Source organism: Haliaeetus leucocephalus, unplaced genomic scaffold (assembly GCF_000737465.1).
Source record: "Haliaeetus leucocephalus isolate CR32 unplaced genomic scaffold, Haliaeetus_leucocephalus-4.0 Scaffold848, whole genome shotgun sequence".
NCBI lineage: Eukaryota > Metazoa > Chordata > Aves > Accipitriformes > Accipitridae > Haliaeetus > Haliaeetus leucocephalus.
Window position 1 is genome coordinate 9,502,023 of NW_010973284.1, and position 27,195 is coordinate 9,529,217.

At 50.6% G+C, this 27,195-nt stretch overlaps 2 protein-coding genes across 5 annotated transcripts in view; both read right to left on the bottom strand.

Annotated features, from left to right (window-relative positions):
- The window catches only part of DMAP1 (DNA methyltransferase 1 associated protein 1), a 35,841-nt gene extending 17,401 nt beyond the window's left edge, over positions 1-18,440 (bottom strand). The window contains exons 1-8 of one of the 4 annotated variants that reach the window (XM_010582487.1): positions 18,422-18,440; positions 17,890-18,046; positions 14,430-14,521; positions 13,613-13,808; positions 9,036-9,194; positions 7,710-7,877; positions 6,544-6,729; positions 3,561-3,632 (exon numbers count right to left, since the gene is read on the bottom strand). In XM_010582487.1, coding sequence (XP_010580789.1) covers positions 3,561-3,632; positions 6,544-6,729; positions 7,710-7,877; positions 9,036-9,194; positions 13,613-13,808; positions 14,430-14,521; positions 17,890-17,991 — 975 coding nt within the window. In that variant the 5' untranslated portion in view covers positions 17,992-18,046; positions 18,422-18,440. Of the gene's footprint in view, positions 1-3,560; positions 3,633-6,543; positions 6,730-7,709; positions 7,878-9,035; positions 9,195-13,612; positions 13,809-14,429; positions 14,522-17,889; positions 18,090-18,277; positions 18,289-18,421 lie in introns of those variants that run through there. The other 3 variants (XM_010582488.1, XM_010582489.1, XM_010582486.1) reach the window with 3 other exon arrangements.
- Positions 18,441-23,028: 4,588 nt separating this feature from the next.
- Positions 23,029-27,195, bottom strand: part of KLF17 (Kruppel-like factor 17) — a 5,908-nt gene continuing 1,741 nt past the window's right edge. Inside the window, exons 2-3 of the mRNA XM_010582728.1 lie at positions 26,944-27,190; positions 23,029-26,094 (exon numbers count right to left, since the gene is read on the bottom strand). Coding sequence (XP_010581030.1) covers positions 25,919-26,094; positions 26,944-27,190 — 423 coding nt within the window. The 3' untranslated portion in view covers positions 23,029-25,918. The remainder of the gene's footprint in view (positions 26,095-26,943; positions 27,191-27,195) is intronic.

A 27,195-nucleotide genomic window follows, 5' to 3' on the forward strand; every position in this document is an offset into this window, starting at 1 on the left:
GCCTCAGTCCTTTCTGTGGACTGACATCTCTACAAACTCCCTTTCATCACAGAGTTTTGTTTTGTTTCCAGATGAGACATCACTCAATCGATTCTCTTCTAGTTCCTTTGTTTCCAAACCCGTGACAACAGAGCAAGGACACGGACTTATACCTCAACATGCAGGAGTGGGGACAAACATCCACCCTTTTCCATCCATTACTTTCCTTCTTAAAAGCACTGCTGCACCAATTCAACAGCATTAATAAAACCATAACTTAAAATCTGCAGATAAGGCTGAGAGAGATGATGAGCAACTTCAGACACACTGAAGAGATGTTATGTATGCCAAAGTCAAGTGCTCCGAGCACAATAAAGTCAGACACAAAGGTTAAACTTAAAAGAAAGCTGAACATGACATGGTACAGAAACACCGCAGTGAATTCAAACCAAACTCAGCTCTGCCCGACAGAAGCAACACGATGCCTAGATCACAAACATGGTTATTGTTGGTTTGTCTGGGCCCTGGAAAAGATTCAAGTTCAACAGCTCCCATCTTCCTCTCCTTCAGGCAGATCCTCAGCAAAGCTTTCCTTCCTCCTAGCTCCTTGCTTTCCCTTTAGTCTCTTCCTCTCCTTTCCCTGTACAAATTACCTACCCATCTCTCATTTCCTCTGGCTCTTTGGCTGTCTGCCCTCCCAGCTGAGCCAACCTGGTATAACAGGAAGTTTTCCAGAAGTAACGCTTAGGATTAATAATACATTTCTGGTGTTATTTTCATAACGCTGTTTTACTAACAGCAAAGGCAAAGGTCTAAAATTCCTTTTCAAGAAACTCATGAAAGACTTACTCCTTCCAAAACATCTACTACTGCCTCCTGTTCTCAGTGGCACCAAGGCAATACACTGCCTTGAATTAAGACGAAGCTTTTCATAATGCCTAGCTTCCTACTGCCTTACAGAAACTTGCAGTCTGTGCTGTCAGGAGGCAGAGGGGAAATCCCATGCAGAGCAAGGGCACGGGGGCTGTGGCCTTCTTTGCCTGTGGCCACGGTCCCATGGAGAACAATGGGAGACTGAAGCCATTGTGATAGAAGGCAGCTTGTCGAACTCACTGGAGAAGATTACTCTTCAGCGTCTGCTGAAGGAGAAACTTTCGGTTATGAAGAATAATGGCCATAAGTGACCATTAATCCTAGGGGGAAAAAAAGTCTTCAAATTCAGCCTGTGCATAAGATTTCGTAAGCTTTAACAACAGGGGGAATTTGAAAAGCCAGGCCTATTGTCATAAAAACTACTGGGAACAAATTAAGTTGAATACAGATTGCTAACTTTTTCTTCAAGGACTCATTTCTATAAATTAATTTTAACTCAAGTTTTCAGACTAATTGTAAATCCTCAGGAAAAAAAAAAATAATATCTCTAATCAAAGAGTAAGTGCTATTATCCTGGGGATGATACGGTACATTTTTCACACATGACAGAGGTTGAGTCCATGATCTCAGTGCAAAATCCAACTTCGCCTAACTATGAAGGCGTAAAGCACGGTAGCAAAGTACAAAATAAAGGAGGACAATAGAAGCCTTTAGGTGAGGAACCCTTTAGGTCCACAGGCAAAAGAACTTACTGCAGGATGTCACAAGCCTTTAGAAATCATTTTCCAATGTGCTCAGGGCAAAACATCTTATGCTGGATGTTGCCAGACTATGAGTTTCCAGAATAGCATCCCGATTCCACACTTAGTCCTAGTCAGCTCCCACCCTTATCAATTCCACGCCAGCGGTGTGTAGAGGGTTTGCCACATAAATCCCACAAGTAAAGTAATTCGGATTAGTACGGACTGTCAACTCTATACCACTTAGCACTTCAGCCTCTCTTACCAGTTCAAAAGGCCTGTACTGACCTCATGTAATTAATTCTCCCCATCACCCATATGTGAAGCAAGTGAGTCTATTAGCTCCCGTTTTAAAAACAGAGAAGACTTGAATAAGGAAGCCAGGTGACTGGCTAAAAGCCACAAATTAATTCATTTTGCTGGGTTGGAGGCAGGTTTCACATTTCCAAGCAACAAAGTGTTGTTTTTTCACCTAGATCAGTGATTTGCAATCTTTTTCAATTCGCAAACCACTATTACTTCTAATAACAGCATTTATATCCTTAAAAATTTCAAGCAGAGCACAGAAAGTTGCTCTAGGTCATCCCAGGAGCTTGGATACTGCAGGCTGAAAGTTGCTGAATCAGACTGCCATGCCCCAGCTTATCACTGTATTTTGTGAGCATTAAAGAGAACAGGGAGAAGCACGTAACACCCATTTTCAAAAAGGCTGGGATCTGAATGGCCTGTTTGGCACACGAAAAGGCTCCTGACTTTGCCAGATGGTTCCATCACTGATAGGTTATTGCTCAGCTTCTCTTCCAGAGGGGGTAAAAAAATAGAAAAGATCAACCATCACTTATTAGTTTTCAAAATCCAAATCAATCTCCATAAATTACTCTATTTATCTTAGTGCCAGAGAACACATCTGCCACGTCTCCATAAATCTCAACACATGCACTGCAGTCTTGCCTGTCACTTGCCTGTGACTTCCTCAAGGCTGTAGCCCCTCACTCAAACAGGTAGCCTGAAGGTGGTGGCACCTCTACACTAAAGGGGTCCCCCAGCAGTGACCTTGCTGAGGTATACTGCCTCTAACGTGCACATGCACCCGTATGTCAAAGCAGCATGATCCTAAACACATTTCTGTTAACAGCCCCAGGGTGTTCCCAGCAAGATCTGAAACTATTCTGACATCAAAAGAACATCCCATAAAACAGTCTTTAAAAGTGACCTAGAAAATTGCTATGCCAAGTGAGGGTGCTGGGCAAGGAACCTACTTCTCCACCTTTGCTACGATAAAGCAACTAAGGATTATTTTATTTGGCTAGGAAAAAAAAAGCACTTGTACTGGGCAAACAGGATTTTGCTGTCAAAACCCCTCTGAAAACATTCAGTCGGCCAGGCAGGTTTAACTTACTTGGTATCCTAAAACCTGTCGCTACGAGACAGGCGTCAAGCCTTGCTGATAAAACAGCAAGAAAGTTCTTTTCTCAGGAATATCTGTGCAACAGAATGAACAACGGGGCTTTCCCCCAAAATATTTTCTGAAGATAATGGAAATAGGAAGCTTAAAAATTGTTATGCGTTTATGTGTGTCTCTTTTTTTCCAAGACACAACCTGAACATCCAGTTCTTAAAAGCACCTCTCATCTATTAATTCAAGTGCTCTATGAGGCCTATTACATTTAGCTGTGAGCTCTGTTTGGACTAGACAGCTCCATTTGGGTCTGTCACATGTGCCTAACAGCAGAGCGGGCACACCAGTAACAAACACCAGCAAGTTCAGGTGCCACTGCAAGGCGATGAGCTGGCTTTCACCAAGCCTGCATTCCAGGTTTCTGAGTCTCCACATTTATGGAATTTCTTTCTTATTTTAGAGGCAAGAACTTGACTTTCTTTAGCTATAAAAGGAGAACAGATGAGGAGACAGACAGGCAGACTGAAAGACATTAACAGAGGTCCCAAGGGACCAGGACAACAGCCTACCCTCTGGCTTCGCAGCGTGACACCTGCAGATTTGAAGTCAGGAAACTTGATGCCAGCAGTCTCAGGAACAGCCTGAAAGAGATCGAAACAGGATGTGTTGATGGAGGAAACACAAGATTTCATATAGAGACTATCTGAACGGGAAACACTGTTTCCTATGACAGAGAACCACCTGCCACAGCCACATGTCAGAGCTGAGGCAAGAGGAAAATCCCAAGCAATGGGATTCAGTGGGAAAATCCCAAGCAATGCACTGAGAAAAATACTCCAGTTCAAAGTATGTCTGGAGAGTGCAAGCATTTTTCTTTGGTTGGTTTAAATGCACTGCTCTATGCAGAGCCTTACACCCATCCACACAAGCATGAACCCTAACCCTAAATGGTACTCCTTACACTAACATATGCATATTTGCACAATATCATCCTTATCTAACTTAGGCCCATTTCACTGATCAAAACAGCCCAGGACTTCCCTAAATCTTGGCTTTTGACTGCAAGTCCTGTAAGGAATGAGCTGAGAAACCTCTGATCTGTACAGACATGAGCCCACTAATGAGGATGTAAGGACTGCACCCCTCCAGGGAGGCCTGCTGTTTATACATGTTTTGCCATGTCCATTCATTAGACAGTTTTCTTTATTCCCCACTTCACATTTTAAGCACAGCAATACAAGGCAGCAAACTTCTAATGCTGCTGCTGCTAGACAGTAGAACATTTAGTTGTATTTCAACAAAATGGAAAAAAATGCAATCCCTTAAAAATCTGTGCTGCTGAGCAAAGCACAAGGTGAGCAAACTTTTAAATGATTAAACCAGGCTATCTACAGGGCCCTGTGCACTGAATGGTGTGGGGTCCCCTGAATGGGTCAGCGATACTCATGATTCAATCTAAGAATAGCCACAACCTCTGCAAAATGCATGCTCAATCACGGTTTTCCAAAAGGAAGAGTCACCTGAAATCTCCCAGTTTCTTTGGAGACGGCTTTTGCCTTGCTGCTCCCACATTTCTCTGCAAAGAGGCTCTGCAGCTTGCTCTTTGTTCATTCCAGACAGGGCTGAGACAACCAGGGCTGTCCCAAGATCATACAAGATGCTGCAGGACAGTGACTCAGTTCCTCAAGTTCCCTGCCAATGACTCTCACATCTCTATCAGCTATCTCTATGTATTGGTCTTGAGGTGGCACCTTGCAAACCACTCTGCATGGCCAGGCATTAAGATTTTTTTAAGTTACCTGTGGTCAGTCCAATAAACAGAGGCCCCAGGAAGAGATTTCTAAACATGACCATGGTGGAAAAAGGATTCTCTAACTACCAACAGGGCTCATGAACTTGTACGGATCACTTTGATCTTTGTTAGGATGTAGCCTCCCTGCTTGGATTATTAGAGACAAAGGCGGCTGCAATCAAAAACCAATCCTCTCTGCTTCCTTTGGATGAAGGCTGGCTTTCAGACTCCCCGAACTCTGCCCCCCAGCCTGTTGCTGAACACCCTGACACAAGCAGTGAGGGTAAATCAGAGGGTAAATCAGCATCGCTGGCTTAGCCGAGACAACTCTGACTGCACTCAGCGCATAAGCAATTAAATGGGTTCTTTTGCCTTGCGTGCCTGTACATGCTGTAAACGCTTCAACCTCAATTGACTCTTTGGTAAATGATTTTCCTTTGTTGAAATGATGCTGATGCAGCTCCCGATTCAAATTCTTAGTTAAAATGCAATTTTTTTCTTAACATTTCCCAGCTATAGTTGGTAATTGACTCCTAATGGACTCTGTCATGGTTGAAATGATGCTAGTGCAACAACAGAAACTGCTTCTCTGCCCACCCTGGCGTGCCTATCCACTATATGCCTGCAGACAGGCACCAGTCAACAGGCAATATTTAGGGCTGGACTCCCTCACCTTGGCATCCTCAGCATCTTTCCAGCCCCATTCTCCATCACCACCCTTTTTTCATTAACAACAACAACAAGCAGCTTTCTTTAAAAGGAGATATGCCAGCCGCGCCTGGCCTTACCAGATCAACCCCCAAGGGAATTCAATGCACAAAGTGCCCAGTGATATTACATAGAGGGGCGGGGGGGGACCCAAAACAATGTTTTAAGGAAGCGGTGGCCGTTAGGCACACTTCGTCAAGCAGTAACTGTCTAGCATTCACTGCTTCTCTCCCCTCCCTGCACAGACCCTTTTGGAGGACAATGACACAAGTGCTCTCTGTTCACAAGGTGCAGGGACAGGAATTCCCAGGGTCTCACTGGAAACATCTGAGATTTTGTAACAGCCCTTTCCTACTGAAGGTGCTGAATTTAGTTCAGTCCATGCTGTCCTCTTTCCAGAAAGGGAAATTGAGGTAACATCAAATGTGAACTGAAACCTGTGTTCTGGGCTCCTTAGACTTTCGCTCAGCTCAGGGAGAAGTAAGAAGCAATAGCTCCCAGAATACAAGAGGCCCCCAGCAGGGCTGCTCTGATCACAGCTGAGGATCTGGAGAGGGGCATCTATTGAGCTTGGGGAGATGCTGCTGGGACCCAGGAGTGGGGAAGGAAAGGGAAACCTGGACTGCAAAAAGAAGGCAGGTGAAAGACAATGGGTTTGTGGGACAACCCTGCACAGCAGTACCAGCATCCACTTGGGAGAAGCAGGGAGATGGATGCTTCTCCCTGCCACAAGGCATGAATGGCTGGCATCATTTCATTCCATTTCTCAGGGAGGGAAAGGGAAACAGGACTTAAACCAGCATTTTTCAAATAGGAGAGAGACAGAAAGCACACCAGAGCACTCTGACAATGGCTGCCTTAGACCAATCTGCCTTCCAAAAGATGTAACTGAAAAAGCATCTGCCAGAAGGCAGCCAGCAGCTACTCCCCCCAGAAGAGCTGAGGGCCTGATCCCAGTAGGATTGCTGAAGGAAACATGTTACCCAGCCACAGCATAAGCTGAGGAAAGAAAAGAAAAAAAATAATAATAATTAAAAAAAAGACATGTTTACAGGCTTCTCTGTCTCCTTCTTCTGTGGCAGCTTCTTCTTGGGAGCCTTGCGCTCGGCACGTCTCTGCTCAGTGGTGGTGTCAGCAGCTGTGATAAGCTTCTGCAGGTCTTGGGTTCTCTTTTCTCTCTCTTTCTTCCTGGTTTCGATTTTGCGGAGCTCCTGGATGAGGTATTCTTCTTCTGCCACCTGCAGACCAGAGCACGTAAAGGCAATCAGAGCAGCAGGGGAGGCATAGCAAGGCAAGGGGGCCATCTACCGATAACAGCTCTGCTCTGGGCCAGCCTGGGAATAACTTTAAGCTCCTCTGCCTACTATCTTGGATTTGCAGAGCACATTATGCTTCATAGCCTTGTCCTGCATCCATGGCAATGCCAGTCTACAAACTGGCAGGTACCGTATCACAACATCCATGATGCACCTTTCAGCAGCATCCATAAATGATTAATCCCACCTCCAGACAAAGAGACCAAGAGCACAGATAGAAGGGTAAAAGAGCCCAAATATACTGTAGTTGCAAATGCAGTGTTGTGAAAAGCTGGCTCCCCTCCTCAAACATAGCATGTAGAACCTAGAGCAGCTATGCCTAGTATCAGCACACCTGTCAACGCAGGAGGGACAAGCAGAGTCATTACACATATGAACTTGTCATTAGAGGGAACTACTAACAGAAAAGGATGTTCTCCCTCAGCCTTTGGGAAACACACAGTTCCTTAGCCTCTAAACCCTGGGACCGTTACACAGCTTCAACAAAGAGGAGAGCTAAACATGCGGATTTACAGTCTTTGATGCTTTCTGGCAAGATTTTTACTCTCAAGGAAATAATTCTCTGCCCATGGGACTTGGGGACTCATAAGGACACTGATCTGAGAATTTCTTTCTATTCAGAGGACTAGTACAGTAAGCGTCACAGAGAAGGTGTTAGCAGTTACCAGAGACCAGAACTCTGCTCACCTAGCCCTCTCTCCTGTATAATCAGGTTTCTCAGTTATTGTCCTTTTGTATCCCTTAGAAAGACATGAACTCAACAACAAAAGCAGTACTTAAGTGTTGCTCTTTTCTTGTCCAGTCTTTCTTTCCCTTTCCCACCCTCTGGTCTATTTCACTCGCCTACTGATTCAACTTATCATAAATCTTTTGGAGCAGTGATGCTCTCTTCCCCAAGTTACCTGCTCAGGTGTCCTATTGTACAGCCTTTCTAGTTGTTCCTTTCTTCGCCTCTCATGGCCAGCATCAAAGACTGGGATTTTCAGGTCTGTGCCCGGAGCTGCACGAATATTAGCCAGCTTGGCACAGATGTGATAATATCGTTCCTTCAGGTCCTCCACTGATCTTTTCTGTGGAAGACATCACAGGAGGACAACATTATGGAAGAACCAAGCAAAACCTTGCGCAGTAGCCAGCTAGGAACCACTGGCTGAAGGATGTCAGCTTTGGTATAAGACATAGTGCCTGGGAGGAAGATCAGCAGGGAGCCTTGCCAGTCCTGGTGGAACCACAGGGAAGGGGGAGTTTCTCAGTGAACTGCATGAATCAAGTGTCATGGGTTCACAGCTACTGCTTTAAAAACACCCACCAGTGTCCAACAATACAGCCGAGGGTTAGAGACAATACAGCAGTGAAGCATTCCCAGATAAAAGTATGCAAAGATAGTTGTCTCGAGAGGAGAAAACCTGCCAACAGGAATCTGTGACAAATGCACAGGAGGCCTCCTCTGAGCTGCTCCACACAATGGCCATTCAAGTCATAACCAAGAAGGTATCAGCTACAACAATTCATTGCCCATTGTTACAGGGAGTCTGACCTGTGTTCCCTCACTCCAAGCACTGGAGGTGTTTGGACTGGCCCAGCTGGGCAGACTCTTGTTATTTCGCTTTGCCACAGGCTCTTCACATGAGCATTTCAGAGGGCAACAAAAAGTTCCAGCATTTGGAGCTGTTCTGTAAGAGTCACATCATTCCTCCATGCCACCAGGAGGCATGGAACCAGCAGTTACAGGAGATTTATGATCATGACATCAGGGTTGCATCTTCAGACCACTAATGGTCCCTGCTTCACAGCAGAGATGACAGAAACCTGCAGCTGGTCAGACCACAAGTGAGGAGCAGCACCAGGGAAAAATCCCAGTCCCCAGGGACCTTAGCAGATCCTTCTCCCAGGGCCTAGACTGGAATCCAGGACACTTATGCTGCTCAGATAAACTCCCCAGCTGCTTTATCTTCAAGGAACAATGAGTTGCTCTCCTGGCAGGGGCAAACCTTCTAACTTTCTAATAAAACACAACAGGGAATGAGCACAAGTCACAGTGGATTTAATTACAAACAAAGCAAGCAGCAATGCCCTGTGCTGGAAATTCAATATTCCTTGCTGCCAATAATTCATTATTTTCCCCTAATTAAGTTGATATAAAGGGTAATTTGGTCTTTGCAGTGCAGCAAGCCCTGCACGTGCCGTAGCAGCGGTTTGCTAGCAGCACCTTGGCCCCCGGGACTCACCTTGAACTGCTGGTGATCATAGCGGTCATGAATCACTACAAAGCGCAGATCAAAACGCCGAGCCAGGTCAAAGAGGTGGTCTGTCTCAGCTTTGGTCCACGCATCATCATGGAGATACATCTGGTATTCCTGCTCCGAGTAGACAGGTACCTGCACTGTCTATGCAGAGAAAAGAAAAACATGGTAGCTCTCTTGCAGCACTGCCCTTCTCACTGCCAGCTGGTAAGGGCCGAGATACTTGAGCCAAGAACAAGAGCAGTGCACTGACAGGAAGGGGACTCCCAGGACCCTGAGCAACATGCCCTGGTAGGAAACATGACGAGCAGGCAGAGGACTTGATAAGGAGCAATGTGTGATCTCAGGGCCACAAACATGACGTTCTGGGGAGCCTACAAGGAACTACTGCCTGGGAGGCTGAAACCTATTTCAGGTGGCTGACAGAGGCAGAGGTCAGCAACCCACATCCTGACTATAGGTTTCAAAATTATCAGGCTAGCATGACAGTGAAAACAAGGTTCAGCCAGCCTCCCTGCATTCCTCCCATATAGCAGCACCAATACCCTGACATAAACTGCTCTGACAGTTGACTCTTTACTTGGCTTGGGACACGCTTACTTGTACGGGAAGAACAGGAAAGGCAAGGAGCAGTACTTCCTAGCCTTTAGCACACCTTCTGCTTTGACACACAACCCTCTTCTTTCATGTTTGGTGCAGACAGTGCCATGAAGATATGAAAGGCTGGGTGCTGTACAACTGAGGGCCATAAACTTGGCAGACAACTTTATCCCTCCCTTCCTCATACACCCTTTCTCCAGCAGAGCCACAGGGCCAAACAACAGTCCAACTCTGAGTGTCCCAGGTGCCTAAAAGGCCAAACCCACACCACTGTCCCCACCCTGGAACTGCTCTGCAAGGGCTCTATCCAGAACACAAGTGTCACATGGCTACTAAAGGAACAGTAAAAATACTTACTGTATTAGGGGAATTCCTAGCGCATGGTAAAGCAAAAATGAAAACAAGCCTGTGCTTTCCGCCCTTACCACCTCCCACCACTCCTGTAGTGAAACTTCGCTCAGCCTGAGGAGGTCCTGCGTCCACAAGAAAACATCTTGTGCATTCGAGCAATGCACATGCTTCAACACCTCTACGCCCTCCTGAGTCCTACACCAGAAAAGTCATCCTCATGAACTCCATACAGCTCAGAGGAGCATTTCTGAGCCTCCAAATAGCAGCCTCTTTTAGGTCTACTACCCTTCTTCCATCACATAGACACAGAAGCTTTAAAGGTGAAGCATATCTCTTGGGGATGCACTGCACCTCAACCTTCAAGTACAACTTCCATCAGGAGAAAAGTCATCTTACTAGACACGTAAGGATGTCCTATGTACATCATGAAAAAAAAATATTTTCTAGAGTAGCATACATACATGAAAAGAGCCAGCAGGGCCCTCTGCAGTGGGTGGAAGGGAAGGTGGCAGATGCCTGATCAGAGAAGAGAATGGGATAAGAGCAAAGAGCAGTCCCCAAAACGCTTCCTCAGCCCCACTCATGGCTGCGCAGGTGAGAACTGCAGAGAAGTGAGAAGGTGGGAACTCATCAGGTGGAAAGCTTGACCCAACCACGGGATGACTGTAAGTTCAAATGCAACATGGCCATGAAAATGCAAATATGACCCCCCGAGAGGGATTTCCAGCAGAAACTGGCAGGGTTTCAGTTGCACAACAAGACCTTGGCAGGAATACCAACTACAACTCTACTGACCCCTGTTCAGGAAAGATGAACTGAAATGGGAACAAGTACAGAGAAGAACGAGGATGAGTAATGGGGTGACGAGCTTGTCTTCCCACAGCAGACTGGAAGAGAAAGGAGCCTAGCAAATGAAGTCTGAAAGGGAATCTGACTGCAGGCTTCAAGTATGCTACATGGAATGAAAGGAATACCCACAGGAAGAAAAGAACAACCGAAATAAGGACAAAGAAATTGGCTTGCAAAGAAATGCCAATTTAACATGGAAAATTTAACCTGGAAATGAGAAATGGAGCAGAGACAGTCTGGAACAGCTTCCCAAGGAAGCACGGGGGCAGGAAAATCCAAGTGCTTTTCAAAAGGAACTTCATCAGTTTATGAAAGGGACTGGATGGTGCAGGACCTGAAAGAGCCAAGAAGAGGATTCAATGGCCCAGAAAACCCCTCTCAGTCCTACATTCCACACTATAAACTCACACAATGATGGGCATTAAATTAGCTGAAACTGCTCAGGAAAGATCCTGGAGCCATGAGACAGTTCTGTGAAAACATCAGCACAATGCCTAGTAGTGGTGAAAAGACAAACTGAACAGTAAAAATGATCAGGGAAATAAAGAGAAACACAGCCAATGTACAAACCCACCATGCTTCCATAAGTGAAACACTCACTCCTAGTCCACCCATTTCAAAAGAAAGGATATTTGAGAACAACAAGGGTGAGACAGGGCACAGAAGGGCAGATGTATGTCAAGTTACAGAAAACACAGTACATAGGAAGGACAGCTTGCTACATCATGTAACACAAGATCTCAGAGACACCAAATGAAACCCCAAGGCAGTTTAAAACGAACAGAAGAAAGCACCTTTGCGCACCATACAAAATTAACCTGAAAAACTCATTACCATGGGATATTCACAAAGCAGCTTTCTGCCCTGAACATACCTAGCAAGAATTATTAAACACAAATTCCAAGTTAAGAAATCCTTAAGCCAAAGACCACCAGAAGCGAGGAAAAAAGCTCTGTATTTGCCCCATTCTCATGCTCTTTCTCAAAGCCTTTACCAATGGTAGCCAGAAACAGAACATCGGCTGAGAGAGGCCTTTGCTCTGACACCAGTGAAGCTGCTTTTATATTCCTATTTCACACCCTAGATCAAGGCTCAGTGTACACCGTGAAACCTAAGTTTACATTTTGGATCTCACAATGAAGAGGAGGGATTTTGTTTGGAGACTGGAAGCACGGAGAAAAGGCAAAGCTACTAAGCAGTGACGCAGGAGCCGGGTTAAAGAGCTTGAGCGACCAATAGGACAGACTACACAAGAAAATGGGCTCATGCCAAGGGGAGCGAGAGATTCAGGCACAGGTATCAAGTATCAAGTATGTGAGAAGGAACCTACAGAAGAGTCTGGAAAAGTAAATAAAATTCCTCTGACATAGCAAATATCTGCAAAACTACTCATCATTGCCTTCTACCCTCTCAACCACAGATCCACAAGGGTAACAACTTGCTCCTAATATTATGTAATTGTGCATGTGCAGAGGTCTGCACCACTAATCTAAAGGTTGCAGTCTTGCTGAAGGCTCTTCTGTCTGTCAATTCACAGTACACGATAAAGTTAAGGAAACGAGAATCGTGTAATTACAACACCCATGTATGGCCCCCTCTGATAAACTCAGTTGAACTCAGCCAAAAACTGTTACAGCAGTAGAGTCTTAGAGACAATTACACTCCCAAAGTTTCACTCAGACAGCTAGGTAGGTGCCTTGACTAAGTGAGTCATGCTTCAGACTTCCACCCTAGACATCAGAGAAGAGATACCACAGGAGGCTCTTACCAATGTCCCAGCAAGAGGAAAAGCATCAGTCAGAGCTTGAGCCTTCTTATATATAAGGTCAACCAACCACTTAACTCTGCAGGAAGCCAGGCTTTGTTAGAGCTGATGCTCTGTGGGTTACAAACTTAAAATGTTGTATACAGTTATACGCAAGCAGAGCTTTTGTGGAATCATGTTAGCACATACTTTTTTTTCCCCTTTAGATTTGCATCATGAAGGGGGTTGAATTACATTAGGGAGGTACCCTAACTCTGCTCCTTCCTAACTTTGGAGGTTCTGTCTTTGAAGTATAAATCTTGATGTAGTTTTCTTTGTGCATACACATGAAAGCCCCAACCACTCAAAGCAGATACATCTGGGACAAAAGACAGCAGGAGATTACAACAACACATTGTGACAATTTAATGTAAGATGCAAAGAACAGGGTACTGCACCACACTGATACCACAGGAGCAATTTCAGAGGGAACGCAACGCAATTCAGCATCTGTGCTGGAATCCGGCCAAGAGGCTGCAAGCCAGCTTTTTGGCCATGAAGCTCAAGCAATTTTTTTCATACTGGGCAAAATAACAAGACTTACGACTTTAATGTCTCACTTGGAATAGAATCTCTTTTACTATCCAGAGCCTGTAATCAGGGGGAGGATGTTGGTTAGGAACTGAATTAGATGGCAGAGTGCCTCCTTACCAAATCAATGACTCCACACCTGAAACACAGGGGGCTCTAGCGAACTCTGACCCCATACTGAGCCAGCCCACTTAGCTCGAATGATCTGGAGACATCATAGTCTGTGGTCACATGGCTGCAGGCCGTGCTGCAATTTAAAATGCAGTTGCCAAATCTAACTCAGCCTTCACTTGTTGAAAGAACCAACCTCCTGTCTGGACGTTCAAGCAGCTGACCAAAGGGTGCTATTTATATGCTAAATATAAATATTTATATTTATATTTCAGCTGCTATTTATACACTTTTGTTTGAAAGTGCTCCCACTTACTTTATTGAACCTCGCAAAAGGGTAGTCCTTCCCTTCCTCTGCTGCTCTCCTCCAGTGGTAGAACATTGCTCCATCTTTTCTCGCTGGGTTGGTAAAAGGCATCCACTTCCAAGGACGGACTTTCTTTGACCCCAGTTTTGCTTTCACTGTTCGATAACCCTGAGTTGTATCACTTGGCAGCAGCGGAGGTGCATCCCTGTGGCAGAGAAAAGCACTGGCTGACAAGAAGCTAGAAGCAGCCCAGCACAAACCCAAAGAGATTTCAGACTCAAGAGTGGGATCTGCCACCACAATGTTTAGGGTGGGAAAATCTGAGTTTAAGCTTTATTCCAGGTTTTGCACTTCCCAGACTGCAATGCTTCCCGCATCAGAGGACAGAATACACAGCACGGATGGGTTTGAACAGAACCATCTGGAAAGCAAACTATGCAAAAGACCTTTGAGGCAAGGGCACAATCCATAACAAGCTAAATACAGGCTGCAGTAGAACTCTTTTTGCAGAAATAAAAGCAGGTGCTATTCCCAGTTGCGAATAAAAGAGAATTAGATACAGAAGGGTAAAAACACTGCCTTGTCTGCCCTAGACTATTGTGCCTGTACCTAATTCATTTCCTACACAGCGCCAACCCCTCAAATTTAGGAGAGAGAAGACAGTCACGGTCCATGACTGTCTAAGAGAGAAGGGCACGAGCACAGACCAAGCACAAAGGGAAATCAGTCTGGGAAGTGAGACTGTCTGTGGTTTCAAGAGGATGCTGCCCTGCCACCAAAAGCCCAGGCTACCCCACAATCTGCACAGATGACCATGAGCTCTTACTTTTTGTCAGAGTAGAGGAGTGCATAAACTTCTCGGTGCATTCCCTCCGGCCTCTTAAATGTCAATGTCTCTGAAGATTTCTTGGATTTTTTCTGAAACAAAAGAATTGCATTTTAGATTCAGAAGTAGCAATCCCAAGGAACATTAAACTACATAACCTGGTGCCCTGTGATGGTTTTCACTTTTACCTGGTTTTAGACACCTCAAATTTCTCCAGGAAAGTGCCTGTTCCTGGTGGAAGACACTGACAGACAAAATGTGCCCACTTTCAGTGATAGCGCTCACCAGTACTCAGACACTTCTTGTTGCTGATAACACACACTTAAATTCTAAGCTGAACACCTGGCTGTAATTTTCAGGGGCTGGTGCACTAAGTGTTTCTTTACTAGGTAAGCATGGTCCTCACGTGAAGGTATTAATGCATTTAATTAAGTGATTCTCTACCTTTTAGAGAAGATAGTAAGAAATGTCTTCCCACCCTCTCTTAGTTTTTGTCACTTTGTTCTGCAGCAACTTCAGTTTTACCAGTTGTGATCAAGTCCTTGCAGTAGCCCCACATCAGAACTACCGGTATCACCTACAAAAGTAAATCCCCCGTTCCCAGCTCCGCTCTCCCATTTCTACAGCAAGTAACTCTTTTTAACATAGTTTCTTCATACTAGGAATTCAGTGTAGACAACTCAATCTGGCCCCTAAAACCTTGTCAGAACTGATGGTTTCTAAGACACAGTCCACTTCATATCACATATACAAGTTTATAAAGTAATCGGCTTTGGATTCAGGTAGATACAGTAACAGCCACATTAACAAGGTACACTTTATTTAAGTGGGCCTAGTGTACCGAGTGGTCCAGAGCATTTGGTCTAACTGTACCATCTTTATTACTACTAGCCATGTCACTGCTTTTAAGTACTTGTTTACCATATTGCTACCAACTTTTAAATCAGAATATTTTGCAGTAGTAAAACTAACACTGTATCATAAATTGTATTAAATCCACAGTCACCTTTATCAAGCAAATTCAAAATCCCATTAAAAAAATAATAATCTATCAGCTTGGACTACAACTACTTTCCATAAAACTTCATGACAGACATTCATTATATTAGCACCTTTTCACTCCTAATCAAACACCTTTCTCCTAACGTGTCCGTCACTTTGCCCAGGAGCAATGTAAGGCCAACCAAGGCAGTTACCCATGGGTCACCACACACCCTGTTTGAACACAGGCTTCTGGAATTCCCCCAAAGTTCCCAGATTTATTAAAAGTTAATATCAGCAGGCCAGAGATCAGCTCAGCCAGCTCTTTTAGGAGTTGAGAACAAATTACTTGGTCCTGCTGATTTACATGTTTTTATGCCTAGTAATTTTTATTTTAACATTCTCAGTCACTAATGGACTGGAAAGTACTTCACGATTCTCTTGTGATTTAAAGACATCAATCCGTTTCTTTTTGTCATAGTTTAACCCCAGCCAGCAACTAAGCACCACGCAGCCACTCACTCACTTTCTCCCAACCCAGTGGGATGGGAGAGAGAATCGGAAGGAAAAAGGTAAAACTCGTGGGTTGAGATAAGAACAGTTTAATAGAAGAGAAAGGAAGAAACTAATAATGATGATGATGATAATAATAATAATAAAATGGCAATAATAATAAAAGGATTGGAATATACAAAACAAGTGATGCACAATGCAATTACTCACCACTCACCAACCAATGCCGACTTCGTTCCTGAGCAGCGATCCCCCCTCCCGCCCCGAGGCAAACTCCCGCCAGTTTAGATAATGGTCATGACGTCACATGATAAGCAATACCCCTTTGGCCACGTTGGGTCAGCTGTCCTGGCTGTGTCCCCTCCCAACTTCTTGTGCCCCTCCAGCCTTCTTGCTGGCTGGGCATCAGAAGCTGAAAAATCCTTGACTTAGTCTAAACATTACTTAGCAACAACTGAAAACATCAGTGTGTTATCAACATTCTTCTCATACTGAATCCAAAACATAACACTGTACCAGCTACTAGAAAGAAAATTAACTCTATCCCAGCCAAAACCAGGACACTTTTCTAATTGAGAATAGATCTATTTCCTGAGCAAGTGCTGTGCTATTATTAGCAATTTTGCTCTTTCCACGCGATACCTTTGGTTTGATTTAGTTTCTGTACTTTGTAGAAATTCAGAATGTTTCACCACAGCTGCAAATGGCGTCCTGCACTCCTATCCCAAAACCTCTCACTGCATATTCCCTTCCTCTCTCTTTCCACTACTGTAAATTTGAGGAGAAACCCATCTTATTCTCTGCTCAAAAAGAGAGACAGACAGCCACCAGTACTCCTTCAGCTCTCTGCTAGCTAACAGACAAACGCATCTAAATCAAAGAACTCGCAACTCCAAACATTCAGCAGCACAACATTGCAGGCTGAATCCAGCCAACAAACTGCTCACCGGACACACTATTCACCAACACAGCCTATAACTGATGATTTTAACATTTCACCCTTTAAATTACTGAATCTCATCAGTTTTCCATTACGCCAATTATACTATGTGTCCTATCCCCAGCAAGGCAGTCATGAAACCACTGTGCTTCTCTTCAGAGACAAACATTTCAGTGGGGGCAAAGACAGTCACGAAGTACTTTCAGGAATGGGGTGGTTGCATATGTTTGGTTTTGGTTTGGTGTTTTTTTTTTTAAAACAAATCCACAAGCTTTACTCCCAATCAGACCATCTCTGTACCAGACAGCTCCTGGGGATTTCACCTCCCCCAGCTCATTTCCAAGCACCTCCGCATCTCAAAACTACTTGTGAATTGATCTTCCCAACACCTTGCAAAGCATGGGACAGCCAAGAGCTTGCCCGAATTTAAAAAACAGAAGGCAACAACATACCGTAGTGTATTACAATACAGAACGCAGGACATGATGGCATACATCCTTAACAGAGCTTACCAACTTGCCCACATTCCCACAGGCAACACATCCCAGTTCTCCCAAACCCCAGCCACACACCTTCCCCACATGGGGACTGCTGCCATGGTTTGAAGACATTTACCGTTCAATCAAGTCAGATGGTTTTTCCTTCTAAAACAGGACTGTATTGTATTATTTCCATCTGCTTGGGGGCTAGATGGTAAACACACCTCACACTTACTCCACATAACGGGAATTTTAGAGACAGCTCAAAATGTCCTGGGGCCAGGCTCAGCTCACCAGGATGGCACTTACACAGCTCCAGCTTAAATACCACCCCAAATGCCACAGCACAGTTAACTATGAATCCAGGAACCCAGGAGCAGGGCCCTGCAGGCATCTCCAGATACTCCTAGGAAGCCCCAAAATAAATGGACTATAGTAGGAACATGCCTTATTCTATCTTTTTTCCAGTATTCACCCCAGACACCACATGCAAGGTCAGTCAGCGCCTAGAAAACAAGCAGCAGCCCCTTAGAGCATCACAGTTCACCTTATCCGAGTTGATGATATCCTTTTTGTTGATGGTGCCCGTGTTCTCCGACTCTACACCGCCCAGCTCCAGGATGTCCCGCACGTCTGCGCCCGTCGCCATCTCTCCGCCTGCCTGCTGGCCTTCTCTGCCGCTGGCCTGTCCGTCCCCTCCAGCTCTGGCGGGGTGGGGAAACCAGGGGGGCCAGGGTTAACGTCCACCTCCCGCGGGGGCTATCCCATACACGCACAAACACGCATATGTGTACATATATATACGCACACACATATATCTACACGCATATATATATATACACACACACACACACACACATATACCTACATATACATACGCACCCCCCGCAGCCGCCTCCCCATCCCCCCCAGGCCCAACAACGGGGCCTTGGTACCCGGCCGGTCCCGGGGGCCACGCACGCCGAGCCCGCGGCCCGAAGCCCCGCGGCGGGGCCCCGGGAAGCCCGCGGGAGGACGGGCGAGACGAGGCGCCGCCGCGGGGACGCAGCAGCGCCGAGCCGAGCCGGTCCCGCGCTCACCCACCGGCGCCGGCTCCGCAGCCACCGGGACGGTGCGACCCACACAGGGACCCGGGCAGAGCCACTTCCGCTCCCGCCAAGAGGCGCCCGGAAGCGCCCGGAGCCCTTTGCGGGACGCACCACAGGAGGTGCCGGGGAGAGGTGGGGCAGCGGGTTCGCGTCCCGCTGCCGGCAAGTCGCGGCCGCCCCGGGCCCGGCGCTGCCTCCGCCGCGGCCTCGGCGGCAGCACCCGCACCCGCTCGGGGCCGACGTACCTCCTTCCCCGCTCAGGGCGGAGAGCGCGCTGCTGGGCGGGACTCGCTCCCGCGCCAGGAGGTGGCAGCACAGCCGTGCTCGGCCCGGGCCCCACGGGTGTCTCGGAGCCCGGCCCGGGGCTACCCCCCACCTCAGCCCGGCCCGCGGCCGGGGGTCGCGCCGTGTGCGGGAGAAAGGGGCTGCAGGGCCTTCCAGGGTGCTCCCACCCGCGCCCCCGGGTTGCCCGAGGTGACGAGGCAGGGGTGCCCGTTCTCCCGGGGCCTTCGTGATGGGTCACTGGGCTCTGCTTCGGCCGGGGACACCGGGGCTGTGGGGGCTGCTTCGGCCGCCCCCGCTGCCCAGCCCGGGACGGTCCCCTGGCTCTCCCCGGGGGTCTTGGGGCTGACCCCAGTTCCCTGCAGAGCTCGTAAGGAGTTTTCCTGTCTCCTCGCTGGGTCCCGAGGCGTGCACTCGCAGCTGTCGCACCCTCCCGCTCTCCCCGCCAGCCCGTGTCGGCCTCGCCAGCGGTGAGCCAGCCGTGCCAGATGGCCGCCTGCCAGGGCAGGCACTGCACGTTCGGGCTGCCCGTCCCAGCTTCGTTTTACAAAGCCTGTGCTCCTCGCCTTCACGCTTGGTGTGAAAACCCTCCCGAAGCGCTGCAGAGCTGCGGGGCTTACCTGAGGCTGCAGGCAGCCAGGAGTGAAAGTTTTATTAATGGGACTGTCCTGTTTCCTCTTCCCTGTGGAAGGAAAGAGAGGGGGGAATGGGGAAAGGGGAGGAAACAGCAGTGTGGGGCCAGGAAGGACTTCAAGAAATCACCTTCCCGCTGCATCAAGGCAGGAGCAAGGCTGCCTCGCAGAAGTTTGTCAGAAGCAGAAGATTTCAACATGGGGCACAGAGATCCAGCCACCTCAGATACCCCAGGAGAAGGGGTGTCCCTCAGGGGATCTCTTCTGCTGTGCAGCAGCCCTGAGATGAGCTGAACCCCGCTGTGCCGGGGTGACACCGGCATGCAGCCCCTCAACACCAGCCAGGCCGTGCTGAGTTGCTGCTGTTCCCATCCAGCTGGCAATTCCTTCCCACAGGGACTGGCACAGGGGCCAGCCAGCACCAATGTGCCCCAGCGGGAGCTGGTAATACCCCCAGAGTGTCATCTCTTTGTCACCCCTTATCTGAACCCTCCCACACTGCCAGGCATGGCTCTTAGCATCTTGGCCCTTCCTCCCACAAGGACAGAGCTGATCCCGAGGTTTCTCCTGTCCTGCCCATTTGCTCTCAGCTCTGCCATGTCCAGTCCCGCCCCCCTCAGCGCATGTGGCCATTCCTCATCATTTCTAGCACCCTTCCTTGCTCTCTTGCCAGAGCTGGCCTGGAGGTGGGGTCCATGCTCCTCAAAGCGGGTCTGCAGAGGGAGACAGAGCTTTCCCAATGTTGCCTTCACAGTCTCACCCCTGCTCTGCCTGCCTGGCAAGCCTGGCACTGCTACTCCAGCGAGAGCTTTGTAAGACCAGAGAAAGAGGACCTCTCTTTTTGCCCCTTGCTAGCGGGTCGTTCACAGTCTGTTCATGTTGTTAAAGAGCACTTGTAGAAAACACAACCAGTCCCACAATAAAATCCAGAGACAAGTGGCCATTCAGTGTCCTTGGGTTTTGATAATATCCCCCACTTCTAGGCCTGACCTACTTAAGCCCAGCTTCCAGCCCTATCCCAGCAGGATTCAGCCCAAGCTCTGCCCCAGTGCAGGGTGATTAACTCACTCCTCTTCAACAAAGTCCACAGCACATTTTGAGCTCCTCTCCCCAGGGTAGCAGCTTTTTAACCTCATGAAAGGTGGAGATTGTGGGCAGCTGGGTTGCATTGTTCACAGCCTGCCTCCCCCCCCACCTCTGTGAGCGTGGGTGTTGCTGCGTCCCACCAGGAGCTGTATGGACCTGCAAGTGAAACACATGAGTTGGGTGCTTCTGCTAACCTGATGAGCAGTGGAGCAATTAGCACTGCCTTCAAAGGGACCCAGAGATACCGTTTCTGGGCAGCAGCCGCTGCATCCCAGAGCTTGCACAGCCTTCAAAAAGCAAAGGGGCACAGCTGGAGACCTCGGTCAGCCCACAAACACCTGGTCCATCCTTGAGAGTCCTGCACAGGGACACGTGCCCAGGTCTGTCACCTCCCCAGAGCACTGAGGTCCTGCCTTGCCAGGGCAAAAGGGAGAGCCCAGGGAATGGAGTGGGTCAGGGTAAGACAGCAATGCCGGGGAGCTCAGTCCTTCTGCACCCCAGGGCTTTGGTGGGGGGGACAGCAACAGCCGGCATCACTGTCCTGTCACTGCAACTCCATCACCTACCTCCTGCTGTCCTGCGGTCACAGGGTACCAAGCCTGGGCGACCTCACTGCCACCCAGCAGCTGGGGGAGGGATGTCCCCCCACATTTAGCCCTGGCAGGAAGGCAGTGCTGGCCCCCTCCAGGGTAGCTGCCTGCCCACCCCAGGGTCCTGGAGGAAGGATGTGCCTGATGCTGTGAGGCTTCATGCCTCATGCCTTTTGCCCGTGCCTCAGCTGCCAGGCATGGCCAAAGGTGGCCCTGGGCCAGAGGTGTGCGTGCCTCCAGACCAGGGCTTAAGGTGTGCGTGTCTCCCGGCCTGGCACCAGCGGAGGAGGACAAGTGCAAACACTGCGGCCAGTGGGGCGGGAGGAGGTTATCTGAGGCCCGGCAGTGGAAAAACTCTCAGTGTGTGTCTAAGGCATGATAGTGCCAGGTGTGGGTCCAGGCAGGGTGAGCGAGCTGGGGAGTTATCGCTTCCCCATGGGTTCAGGTGCCTGAAGCCAAATGTTTCCTAAGGGTGCGGTGATAGCCACAGCCCCGTTATCACGGCGCCTGGCCCACCCCAAGTGGCAGGGACGCAGGGGAAGTCTGGTGGACCTTCCCCTCATGGCAGGGATGGGACACTTCCGACTACCCCACTGGGAGCGGGGACACCAGCCCTGGGAGCATCCTTCAGCAGGGACACCTTGGCCCTGGGCACCCCAGCTCCCACCTCACGTTGTGGCGAGGAAAGGTCTATGTCAGCCTCTCCAAGCACCCCCAAACCATCCCTCCCACCCCGGAGCAGCCAGGCTGCGTCCCACCTCTAGCACCCTCATCACCTCCCCAGCTCCGTGCTGTCCCTGTGTGCAGCAGCAACTGCGGTCAAGCCCTGGGCAAGGAGCCCTCCCAGACCCGCAACGGCCCATCACCCCACCGCCCCACAACCCTGGGCCAGCTCTGTGGGACCTGTTGGCTGCAGCACAGGGGAATCCCCACGAGCTGGGTCATCCCGGGAGGACAGAAACCCACCGGAGCTGCTCTTTCACACCTCCCGCCCCCAGCTATGAAACCCCCAGGGCACCGCTCCTGCTGGCAGGTGACTGCACGGTGCCAGGCCACGCTGCGGCCATGACTCACTCCCCTGCTGGGAGGCGTTTCTCCATGCCTCGCTCCTTCCCTTCCCCGCTTGCCTCCCCACTGTGCTGGTTGGGCTGTACCCCAAAGCCACAGGGCTGCACCTTAAGGTTTGCAGGGGGGCCAGGGTCCTCTGCATCACCCACCACTATGGCTCCCAGGAGCCTTTTTGCCAGGAGGTAGCCAAAGGGGGAAGGCCAGGCTGGTGGGGGGAGATATGGCCCAGAGCAGGGTCTGCATGGCTTCGTGTGGGCACAGCGGCGTGGGCACTGTGGCATTGCCCTGCCAGCCAGCTTTCCCTCTGCACCATCCCTGCAGCAGGCCAGCATGTGGCCAGGACACCAGGACCTGCCCCAGGCTGTGCCAGCCACGGACCCAGGGGTTTTATGTGGGTAAATCAGCTCTTCAGGCACCAGCCTGTCTTCTCCGGACCATCCCCCTCTCCTCTCCGACACAGCCACATCTCTTGCAAAGCAGGATCCCACCTGGTCGACTGCTGTATTTTGGGTCCCCGCATGCCCCTGCCAGGCCAGGGCAAAGGGCTTTCCAGCTGACCACAGGCACACAGACCACAGGCAGGCATTGCACCCCAGTCCTGCCTTCCTCAGTGCTGCCAAGGGTGTTTTCTTGCTGCCCTCATCGCTTTGCAGAGCAGGTTTTGCTGGGGACAGGACTGGGCTCCCTCCTCCAATGGAGAGTGTGTCTTGGCCCAGGCAATTGGAAGAGGGTGTTTTTTATTAACAACAAATTAACTGTAATTGCCTTTTCCACTACAGCTGCTCCTCCCCCAGGTGAGGTTCCCAGCCATGCCAGTCCATGCGACCGCCATGCCCCATCGTGTGCCCAAAGGAGTGCCTTGCCCCAGGCCCAGGGGAGCAAACCTGGAGCAGCTCTGCCCAGAGAAGGAGCCAAAACGCCTTCCCCTGCTCTCGCCTCTGTGTAAGCCAGCAGCAGCAGAGCCGGACCTTGCTCCCGCCCTGGCACAGCGATGATGAAAGGCAAGGAAGAACTGGTTTGTGCTCTGATCTCAGAGCTGAACCTCAAAACAGCTGCGGACCGTCACTCCGGCTCCCAGGATGCTTAGGGAGGACAGGACAGCAGAGCCAGCCTTTCCAGTGGGACAGGATGGTTGGAGAAATTCATCGTTCCCCTGGAAATAAAAATAATAATCATAATAAAAACACAAAGCCAGAGATTACTTATACGCACACAAACACGCAGGCACGCACTCTCCCCATCTGGCTTTGCCAGCCTGACTCATCGCTAATTCAAACAGCCCACACCTTTCCCTCTCCCTCTCCCTCCATGTGACGTTTTGAACAAGTCTCCAGGGAAGAGGCAGCAGTTTTGTTCCAGCCACCCCACCAGTGTTGGACCCTCACCCTTGGGTACCAGGTGTCCCAGGACCGAGACACCCCCTGTACCCCATCACAGGTCACTCGTGTCCCAGCATAGTCACCCCACCCAGGCACCTCTCAGAAAGTGGGGCAAGCAGAGGGTGGAGGCAGCTGTGGAAAGGACAAGTGATTGAGCCTGGTGGATCTGTGACACCTGTGGATGCAGTCCCATGGTCCCATGCCTGGGCCTGCAGGCAGGACATGGTGTCCCAAGCTGCTGCCACCACCCTGCCTGGAGAGACCCATGCTTTTGTACCTGCTCAGGGCAGACCCCAAGGCTGCATGCTGGCCCCAGGACTCTGAGCCACCCCTCAAGGGGACATCAGCCCCGCTCTGCCATTCCCATCTCTTTTTCCAGCTCCACTCTCTGCAGCTGCAAGCAGGAAAACAGGGAAGGAGCAGATCAGCCCAGCCCATGTTGGCACCACAGCCACATCCCATTTCCATTTGCAGGGCAAGGAGCCCCAGGGCATCCCCCCAGCCCTGGCCAGCCACCTGAGGCTGTGGCAGGGAGCACAGGAGGAGGAAGCCACCACCACCACAGGCCAGGGCACCGCACAGCCCATACGGTGTGCTCCCTGTGCTGCCAGCATGGTGTCAGGTCCAGACAAGCCCCGGCCTTCAGAGGGATGCGTGCATCACGGGTAATCAGCCGTGGGAGGGAGGGATGGAGCCAGACCTGCTTGCTGAGCTCGGGACCTGCCAGCACGCTTGTGCTGAGTCACCACCTATTAACGCAGGGAAACCTCAGCACCTGAACCTCGCCAAGCTGCTGGGCCACCCCCCAGGAGGACAGCAGGGACAGCACACAGGATCCAACAGCTGCCAGGGACCTCCTGGTTGTGACCACAAGGCTGGTGCTGCAGAGCTCCCACTGCAGGGGCCAGCGGGACAGGACCACTTAGGAAGAAGCCGGGACCAGCAAGGCTCCCAGTACGGTTTCAGCTGCCGTTCCCCTCAGGGATGACTCACCGCAGGACCAGTCACGCCATCCCAGTGCCGCAATTGCCCCATCTGCAGATTAGGGAAACTGAGGCACAGGGAAGTGGGGTGACTCAAGAGCTGTTGCACAGGAGATGCTGCTCAGATGCCGAGGCTTGGGCGTTCCCCATCGATCCTCCACAGCTAACTTAAGCAGAAATGAACATCGATGTAAATATTTACTGACAAGCAAGCCCAGCCTCACCCTCTCCTCTTAGAAGAAAGCTTTAAAGTAAACTCTCCTGGCTCTTTCATGTTTACATCTTGTTTATTTATTATACAGCAGATCACAATATTTCAACAGTTTGCATATAAAGAAAAGTAACATTTCGGAGTGCGAGAGACCTAACGTGCCCAAGCAGAGAAATGTTAATTAACAATATACACAGACGGGAACAGTGCACTTCCCAAAGCCGAGACTCATCTGTGTTCCCAGCTGGAAGAAAAAAAATATATTAAAAAACAGAAACATTATATATTACTGCTTTGTTTAATTTACAACTTGCTTTGCAGAAGCTGCACATAAAAAGACTCATTTTCTTTTGAGTTTTCTCTTTTTTTCCCTCTACGAAAGTTTCAAGTATAGCAGAGACCTGGGCATTCATAGCTGGACTCACTGTCCTTTACACACTAAATTTAAAAAAAGCAGCATGGGGAAGGCAGCTGCAGCAGTACCTGGTGTCATCCTGAGGGGAAGAACAAGACAAATGAAAGCAGACGAGAGCCAGGAGAGCCATTTTAGGCTCCTGAGCGGAAAACTGTGGGAACGGCCAGGACTGGACTGCCCAGCAGGGTCCCAAGCTGGCAACGGGAGCATCCCCGCTCCCTGTGCAAGGTGATGCTGCGCTGCCAACCCCTGCCAACCTTTATAGCCACAAGACAAGGTCAGGTCCCACCCTTGCCCCATCCACTCTGGGCTTTTGGGTCAGGAGGTTTGTTCTGATGGCCACAACCGAGAAGACCAGCAACCCATTCCCCAGCACCACGACCCACGCACCCAGCGGGCACGTGTCTCCGGCCAAAGCCTGGCCAGAGTCAGCCACCACAGTCCCTGGAGCCAGGGGGGTGCCAGGATTGGGGGGAGAAGGTCAAGCTGATACCAAATACAAGCTCTGGGGACAGATCCCTGCTGCACCAGCCCCCCCCCCCCACTCACCAGGTACCTGGCTGGGGGGGGACCCTCCAGGCACAGGGAGCTGAGTGGTGATGCCTGGGCAGGAGCTGGAGACACTTCTTGCAGCTTTGCTCCCCATCTACACCCCAAAGCAGCCCTTCCCCACACTCGGCTGGGCCCAGCTCTCACAGCAGGGGCAGGAGGAGAAAACTAGTTATCAACTACAAGCGGAGAGGGCTGGGAGGCCGGGCTGCTCCCCATTGCCATCCCCAACCCAACACTATTTACACTGTGAGCTGGCTCCGGGGACATCGAGTCCGGCCACAGCCCACTGCTCACATGTGCCGCTTCATGTGGAGGGCGAGGTGGTCGGAGCGGGAGAAAGCCCGCTCGCAGAGGTGGCACTGGAAGGGCCGGTGCCCTGTGTGCTTGCGGTAGTGGCGGGTCAGCTCATCGGAGCGGGCAAATTTCCAGCCACAGCCTTCCCAGGTGCAGTGGTAAGGCTTCTCACCTGTGGAGGAGAGGGAGTGTCAGTGGGCTTGGAGGTCCCCATCCTCCCTACACCTTCAGCCCTGTGCTCCCCCACCCAACACCCCTCTGAGGGGGATCCCTGACCCCCACCCTTAGGAGAAGGGAGCCCTGCTGTGTACTCGCCCCCCCCACCTCCCCCACTTTTCCTTTTGTCCCCCACCTTCCTGCCCTTCCCCATGTGCTCCGCTGTCCATGTGCCCTGCACGGGGGTCATCATTTGGGCACCCCTGCAGCACCCTTCCATGTGCCCCTGCCCCACTTCAAAGTGTGGGTGCTCCCCTGCTCATCCCTGCTGGGGGGCTGCAACATGTGCCCTGTTCCAGCTCTGCCGGGGGGTCTCACCATACACACCCATCAGTGTCCCCACGCTGTTCGGCCCCAGCCCAGGTGAGGGGCTTCTCCATGTGTCCCCAAGGCCCTGCCCCTTCAGGCACCCTGGGCCCCAAGGCCAGCAAGCAGGGGTGTCACAGGGGTGGTCTCGCGTTGTGTGCCCTGGTCCCAGTGCGCCCCTGCCTGGCCCCACCACGGGGGTCCTTCTGAGCACTCCCGGGGGCATCCCCGCTGCACCCTGCCCCACACGCAGGACCCCTCCGTGCAGCCCCATGCCAGCTGCAGGGTCTCTGCGGGTGCCCCCACCCAGCCCCACCACAGGGACCCTCCGTTACACCCCCGGACTGACCGGGGTCTTCTCCGTGCACGCCCGGTGCCGCTCCACACCTCCGGCCGGCAACCACACCGGAGCGGGCTCGCGGGTCTCACCGTGTGCCCCGGCCCCCCCCACCCGGGACCCTCCGCGCGGCCGCCCCCCCACCCCCCGAGGCGCCCTTACCCGTGTGGGTCCGCATGTGCGCCTTGAGGTGGGAGCTCTTGGTGTAGGTCTTGCCGCAGCCCGGATATTCACAGTTGTGCGTGGCCGTCCGCTTGCGCGCCCACGAGCGGCGGCCGCGCTTGGGCTTGCAGTCCTCGGGGGGGGCCCCGGCCGGGAAGTACTCCAGCACCGGCGAGTTGGGCGGCGTGACCAGCAGCCCGGGCAGCCCCGCCGGGCCCGGCCCCGGCCCCTTCAGGGGCTCCCTGAAAACAC